The sequence below is a fragment of the Oncorhynchus mykiss genome, chromosome 21, assembly GCF_057628025.1.
Source record: "Oncorhynchus mykiss isolate SJ-2025 chromosome 21, ASM5762802v1, whole genome shotgun sequence".
NCBI lineage: Eukaryota > Metazoa > Chordata > Actinopteri > Salmoniformes > Salmonidae > Oncorhynchus > Oncorhynchus mykiss.
Window position 1 is genome coordinate 2726968 of NC_143042.1, and position 8033 is coordinate 2735000.

The 8033-nt window shown below is 40.2% G+C and overlaps 1 protein-coding gene across 3 annotated transcripts in view; it reads left to right on the plus strand.

Annotated features, from left to right (window-relative positions):
- The window catches only part of cntn1b (contactin 1b), a 36445-nt gene that overhangs the window by 21994 nt on the left and 6418 nt on the right, over positions 1 to 8033 (plus strand). For all 3 annotated transcript variants that reach the window (XM_090215004.1, XM_090215006.1, XM_090215005.1), the window contains exons 14-18: positions 37 to 209; positions 638 to 929; positions 1180 to 1329; positions 1440 to 1510; positions 5031 to 5283. In XM_090215004.1, the coding sequence (XP_090071130.1) occupies positions 37 to 209; positions 638 to 929; positions 1180 to 1329; positions 1440 to 1510; positions 5031 to 5283 (939 nt within the window). The remainder of the gene's footprint in view (positions 1 to 36; positions 210 to 637; positions 930 to 1179; positions 1330 to 1439; positions 1511 to 5030; positions 5284 to 8033) is intronic.

Below are 8033 nucleotides of genomic sequence, written 5' to 3' on the forward strand. Positions count from 1 at the left end.
TTCTCTACTGTGTGTGTGCGTGTGTGTGTGACACAGAGGCGACACAGATCACAGTAGCCCCAGAGGACACTCAGGTGATGGTAGGAGAGGAGGTGCATCTGCAGTGCCAGGCCTCCTTTGACCCCAGTCTGGACATCACCTTCATCTGGTCTCTGGATTTCAGGGTCATCGACTTCTACCTAGAGTGGAAGCACTATGAACGCATCATGGTAGGAGGGATAGCACAAACCAGCAGGGTTGTGGTCAATTCCATATCAGTTCAGTATATTCAGGAAGTACACTGAATATCACCTGTTTCTCAGGTGATGTACCAGTGTGTGAAGTGTTTAACCCTGTCTCTCTGTCCATCCAGGATGGTGAGGACAGTGTTTAACCCTGTCTCTCTGTCCATCCAGGATGGTGAGGACAGTGTGTGAAGTGTTTAACCCTGTCTCTCTGTCCATCCAGGATGGTGAGGACAGTGTTTAACCCTGTCTCTCTGTCCATCCAGGATGGTGAGGACAGTGTTTAACCCTGTCTCTCTGTCCATCCAGGATGGTGAGGACAGTGTGTAAAGTGTTTAACCCTGTCTCTCTGTCCATCCAGGATGGTGAGGACAGTGTGTGAAGTGTTTAACCCTCTCTCTCTGTCCATCCAGGATCGTGAGGACAGTGGAGAGCTGAAGATAATGAATGTTCAGTTGAGACACGAGGGACGCTACACCTGTACAGCCCAGACTGTCGTGGACAACGTCACCGCGTCAGCAGACCTCAAGGTCAAAGGTCTTCCTGCTCCTCCCGGTGGGGTGAGGGTTGAGGAGATCAGGGACACCTCGGTGAAGCTGGTGTGGAACCGAGGGGCCGACCATGGCAGCCTCATCCTTGGGTACACCATCCAGACCAGAGACTTCTACGCACTAACTGAAGTGGACTGGAGGGACGCATCCACCTGTAAGTACAGAAGTATACCACCAGAGGGCGGAATTACTCTACCGCTGACAGCAACAACATGAAAACAGTAGCCTTTAATGCTTAACATACTACTCTCGCTCTATCTCTCTCTCTCGCTGTATCTCTCGTTCTCTCTCTTTCTTTATTTATCTCTCGCGTGCCCCCTACCTCCCTTTCTCTCTCTCTATCCCTCCTCTCTCTCTCTCTCTCTCTCTCTCTCTCTCTCTCTCTCTCTCTCTCTCTCTCTCAGCCCCTACGGCCCTGGATGGCATGTCAGTGATGGCTGATGTTGTGGACCTGTACCCCTGGATGGAGTATGAGTTCAGGGTCTATGCTACTAATGAGTTTGGAGACGGGGAGGCCAGCATCCCTTCAATGAAGATCAAAACCTGGGACGCAGGTAGGGACCAGCCTGGGGCACTAACATGTTGTTGTTGCTAAGAAATGTGTGTGTTTCTGTGTGAGTGTCTAATAACACCTGTTGGAAACACACTCCACTGTGTCTCTCAGTGCCTGTGGTGGCCCCGACCAACGTTGGAGGCTACGGGGGTAAAGATGGAGAGTTGATCATCACATGGACAGTAAGTGTCTGAGTTTCTCTCTTCCCTCTGACACATTTCAACCCTTCTAACCGTGTTCTGACCCAGCGTTCTTCAGTCCTGGTTGTGCAGAACAACACGGTCCGCAGGCTGTTGCTCCAGTTAGTAACCAACCCACCTGATCCAATTCATCTATATTATTTTATTTGTTTTAGTACAACTCTTGTTTTAGTTTCTGTTCTGATGTGCAATGTGCTTTTTTTTGTCTAAATACACCCACCTGTATTTTGCCATAATGTTTCATACAAAATCTATGGTATCTATTTAAAGTTACTAATGTGTTTTTTTGTCTAAATACACCCACCTGTATTTTGCCATAATGTTTCATACAAAATCTATGGTATCTATTTAAAGTTACTAATGTGGTTTTTTGTCTAAATACACCCACCTGTATTTTGCCATAATGTTTCATACAAAATCTATGGTATCTATTTAAAGTTACTAATGTGGTTTTTTGTCTAAATACACCCACCTGTATTTTGCCATAATGTTTCATACAAAATCTATGGTATCTATTTAAAGTTACTAATGTGTTTTTTTGTCTAAATACACCCACCTGTATTTTGCCATAATGTTTCATACAAAATCTATGGTATCTATTTAAAGTTACTAATGTGGTTTTTTGTCTAAATACACCCACCTGTATTTTGCCATAATGTTTCATACAAAATCTATGGTATCTATTTAAAGTTACTAATGTGGTTTTTTGTCTAAATACACCCACCTGTATTTTGCCATAATGTTTCATACAAAATCTATGGTATCTATTTAAAGTTACTAATGTGGTTTTTTGTCTAAATACACCCACCTGTATTTTGCCATAATGTTTCATACAAAATCTATGGTATCTATTTAAAGTTACTAATGTGGTTTTTTGTCTAAATACACCCACCTGTATTTTGCCATAATGTTTCATACAAAATCTATGGTATCTATTTAAAGTTACTAATGTGGTTTTTTGTCTAAATACACCCACCTGTATTTTGCCATAATGTTTCATACAAAATCTATGGTATCTATTTAAAGTTACTAATGTGTTTTTTTGTCTAAATACACCCACCTGTATTTTGCCATAATGTTTCATACAAAATCTATGGTATCTATTTAAAGTTACTAATGTGGTTTTTTGTCTAAATACACCCACCTGTATTTTGCCATAATGTTTCATACAAAATCTATGGTATCTATTTAAAGTTACTAATGTGGTTTTTTGTCTAAATACACCCACCTGTATTTTGCCATAATGTTTCATACAAAATCTATGGTATCTATTTAAAGTTACTAATGTGTTTTTTTGTCTAAATACACCCACCTGTATTTTGCCATAATGTTTCATACAAAATCTATGGTATCTATTTAAAGTTACTAATGTGGTTTTTTGTCTAAATACACCCACCTGTATTTTGCCATAATGTTTCATACAAAATCTATGGTATCTATTTAAAGTTACTAATGTGGTTTTTTGTCTAAATACACCCACCTGTATTTTGCCATAATGTTTCATACAAAATCTATGGTATCTATTTAAAGTTACTAATGTGGTTTTTTGTCTAAATACACCCACCTGTATTTTGCCATAATGTTTCATACAAAATCTATGGTATCTATTTAAAGTTACTAATGTGGTTTTTTGTCTAAATACACCCACCTGTATTTTGCCATAATGTTTCATACAAAATCTATGGTATCTATTTAAAGTTACTAATGTGGTTTTTTGTCTAAATACACCCACCTGTATTTTGCCATAATGTTTCATACAAAATCTATGGTATCTATTTAAAGTTACTAATGTGTTTTTTTGTCTAAATACACCCACCTGTATTTTGCCATAATGTTTCATACAAAATCTATGGTATCTATTTAAAGTTACTAATGTGGTTTTTTGTCTAAATACACCCACCTGTATTTTGCCATAATGTTTCATACAAAATCTATGGTATCTATTTAAAGTTACTAATGTGGTTTTTTGTCTAAATACACCCACCTGTATTTTGCCATAATGTTTCATACAAAATCTATGGTATCTATTTAAAGTTACTAATGTGGTTTTTTGTCTAAATACACCCACCTGTATTTTGCCATAATGTTTCATACAAAATCTATGGTATCTATTTAAAGTTACTAATGTGGTTTTTTGTCTAAATACACCCACCTGTATTTTGCCATAATGTTTCATACAAAATCTATGGTATCTATTTAAAGTTACTAATGTGGTTTTTTGTCTAAATACACCCACCTGTATTTTGCCATAATGTTTCATACAAAATCTATGGTATCTATTTAAAGTTACTAATGTGGTTTTTTGTCTAAATACACCCACCTGTATTTTGCCATAATGTTTCATACAAAATCTATGGTATCTATTTAAAGTTACTAATGTGTTTTTTTGTCTAAATACACCCACCTGTATTTTGCCATAATGTTTCATACAAAATCTATGGTATCTATTTAAAGTTACTAATGTGGTTTTTTGTCTAAATACACCCACCTGTATTTTGCCATAATGTTTCATACAAAATCTATGGTATCTATTTAAAGTTACTAATGTGGTTTTTTGTCTAAATACACCCACCTGTATTTTGCCATAATGTTTCATACAAAATCTATGGTATCTATTTAAAGTTACTAATGTGGTTTTTTGTCTAAATACACCCACCTGTATTTTGCCATAATGTTTCATACAAAATCTATGGTATCTATTTAAAGTTACTAATGTGGTTTTTTGTCTAAATACACCCACCTGTATTTTGCCATAATGTTTCATACAAAATCTATGGTATCTATTTAAAGTTACTAATGTGTTTTTTTGTCTAAATACACCCACCTGTATTTTGCCATAATGTTTCATACAAAATCTATGGTATCTATTTAAAGTTACTAATGTGGTTTTTTGTCTAAATACACCCACCTGTATTTTGCCATAATGTTTCATACAAAATCTATGGTATCTATTTAAAGTTACTAATGTGGTTTTTTGTCTAAATACACCCACCTGTATTTTGCCATAATGTTTCATACAAAATCTATGGTATCTATTTAAAGTTACTAATGTGGTTTTTTGTCTAAATACACCCACCTGTATTTTGCCATAATGTTTCATACAAAATCTATGGTATCTATTTAAAGTTACTAATGTGGTTTTTTGTCTAAATACACCCACCTGTATTTTGCCATAATGTTTCATACAAAATCTATGGTATCTATTTAAAGTTACTAATGTGGTTTTTTGTCTAAATACACCCACCTGTATTTTGCCATAATGTTTCATACAAAATCTATGGTATCTATTTAAAGTTACTAATGTGGTTTTTTGTCTAAATACACCCACCTGTATTTTGCCATAATGTTTCATACAAAATCTATGGTATCTATTTAAAGTCACTAATGTATTTTTCTTTGAGCAGCTTTCAATCAAAATGTTGGTCAGTTTGTAACGTTGTGGGTCTTGATGATTAGGTAAATAACAAGGATGTGATCTTCCTCTGTCATCTTCCATCCATAGCCCGTACAGCCACAGTACTTCTACGGTAAGAAGTTTGGCTACGTTGTGGCCTTCAAGCCTCATGATGAGGTTGACTGGTGGTATGAGACCATATCAGACCCAGAGACACGACGCTACGTCCATCGAGACGCCTCTTTCAGGGTCAAGTCGAACGACTTCCAGGTCAGGGAGTTCCAGGTGAAGGTGAAGACGTTTAACTCCAAAGGAGATGGACCCTACAGCCTGTCGACCACTATCTACTACCCACGAGATGGTGAGGGTCGTACTAACCCCTAACCCCTAACCCCACGAGATGGTGGGGTCATACTAACCCCTAACCCCACGAGATGGTGAGGGTCATACTATCCCCTAACCCCTAACCCCATGAGATGATGAGGGTCGTACTAACCCCTAACCCCACGAGATGGTGAGGGTCATACTAACCCCTAACCCCACGAGATGGTGAGGGTCATACTAACCCTTAACCCCACGAGATGGTGAGGGTCATACTAGCTGTTTGACCACATTCCGGTACAACCCTAACCCTAACCTCAACCCTAACCCTAACCCTAACCCTAACCTCAAACCAGAGAAGAACAGCTGAATCCAGGTGCATAGTCAATCTGAAGACCTTGGCTCCACTTGGTCTGCATGGTAAAGAGTAGTATATAGCCTTGACCATGGGAGTCAGTGAGGCCCAATCAGGAGAGCTGGAGGGGTTGCCACCACCAGGAGGAAGGTCAATAAAAAACAATGGATTTATTGGCCTGCTTGTCTTCCATATTTAATGTTCTTATATGAAGCACTGTAACACAGCACTTATTTATGCAGCACTGAGTCCCTTCATCCCTTCATCCCTTCATCCCTTCATCCCTTCATCCCTTCATCCCTTCATCCCTTGGTGTGATTTTTAATTATGTACTATATTATTTACTGATTTAATTATTTATCTATTAATTTATTGATCCAGCTTGCATGTTTTTATTTTTAAATTCAACTTGTTCACTCTCAGAACTTAATTAACCCTTCCTCCTGTTGTTGAACCGTCATGGGTTTGTCTTCCTCCTGTTGTTGAACCGTCATGGGTTTGTCTTCCTCCTGTTGTTGAACCGTCATGGGTTTGTCTTCCTCCTGTTGTTGAACCGTCATGGGTTTGTCTTCCTCCTGTTGTTGAACCGTCATGGGTTTGTCTTCCTCCTGTTGTTGAACCGTCATGGGTTTGTCTTCCTCCTGTTGTTTAACCGTCATGGGTTTGTCTTCCTCCTGTTGTTGAACCGTCATGGGTTTGTCTTCCTCCTGTTGTTGAACCGTCATGGGTTTGTCTTCCTCCTGTTGTTGAACCGTCATGGGTTTGTCTTCCTCCTGTTGTTGAACCGTCATGGGTTTGTCTTCCTCCTGTTGTTGAACCGTCATGGGTTTGTCTTCCTCCTGTTGTTGAACCGTCATGGGTTTGTCTTCCTCCTGTTGTTGAACCGTCATGGGTGACCCCTCGGAGCTCTGGGCCTTTCATGTTCTCACCGGCTCTAGACCGGTCTGATGTACAATATAGAAACAGGACAGAAAGTTGTAATAGGCCTGTGCAACCCAAAGAAACCCTCTTAAACCTAACCCTAGCCTCAGCCCTAACCCTAGCCTCAACCCTAACCTGTAGCCCTAACCCTAGCCTCAGCCCTAACCCTAACCCTCAGCCCTAACCCTAGCTTCAACCCTAAACTGTAGCCCTAACCATAGCCTCAGCCCTAACCCTAACCCTAGCCCTAACCCTAACCCTCAGCCCTAGCCCTAACCCTCAGCCCTAACCGTAACCCTCAGCCCTAACCCTAGCTTCAACCCTAACCTGTAGCCCTAACCATAGCCTCAGCCCTAACCCTAACCCTAGCCCTAAACCTAGCCCTAACCCTAACCCTCAGCCCTAACCCTAGCTTCAACCCTAACCTGTAGCCCTAACCATAGCCTCAGCCCTAACCCTAACCCTAGCCCTAGCCCTAACCCTAGCCTCAAACCTAACCCTAAACCTAACCTTTAAACCCAACCCTACCCTCAACCCTAAACCTAACCCTCAACCCTTAACCTAAACCCTAACCTAAACCCTAACCCTAACCTCAACCCTAACCCAACCCTAGCCTCAAACCTAACCCTAAACCTAACCTTTAAACCCAACCCTACCCTCAACCCTAAACCTAACCCTCAACCTTTAAACCTAACCCTAACCTCAACCCTAACCCAACCCTAGCCTCAAACCTAACCCTAAACCTAACCTTTAAACCCAACCCTACCCTCAACCCTAAACCTAACCCTCAACCCTTAACCTAAACCCTAACCTCAACCCTAACCCAACCCTAGCCTCAAACCTAACCCTAAACCTACCCTTTAAACCCAACCCTACCCTCAACCCTAAACCTAACCCTCAACCCTTAACCTAAACCCTAACCTCAACCCTAACCCAACCCTAGCCTCAAACCTAACCCTAAACCTAACCTTTAAACCCAACCCTACCCTCAACCCTAAACCTAACCCTCAAACCTTAACCAAACCCTAACCTCAACCCTAACCCAACCCTAGCCTCAAACCTAACCCTAACCCTAACCCTAACCCTAACCTCAAACCTAAACCTAACCCTAGCCTCAACCCCTTAACATCACCGGTCTGGAGATGAAAGCCTCCTGGACCATAGGCCAGAGAAGAGCAAGTGAATCCAGGTGGATAGCAAAACTGAAGCTCCACTTGGTATGAATGGTAAAGAGGAGGATAAAGCATTGACAGTGGGAGTTGGTGAGGGCCTAATTTAGAGAGCAGGAGGGGCCACCGATACGAGGAGGAAGTTCAAGAAAAAATTACCTATTTATTTTCTGAATCTGGTTTTGTCTTTTTTATATTGAAGTTTATTATATCAAACACTTTAACACAGCACTTATCTTTGGAGCACTTAGTCCCTTCATCCCTTGGTGTGATTTCCAATTACGTACTTACTTATTTCATTATTTATCTATTCATTTTTTGATCCAGTTTGCCTGTTTTATTATG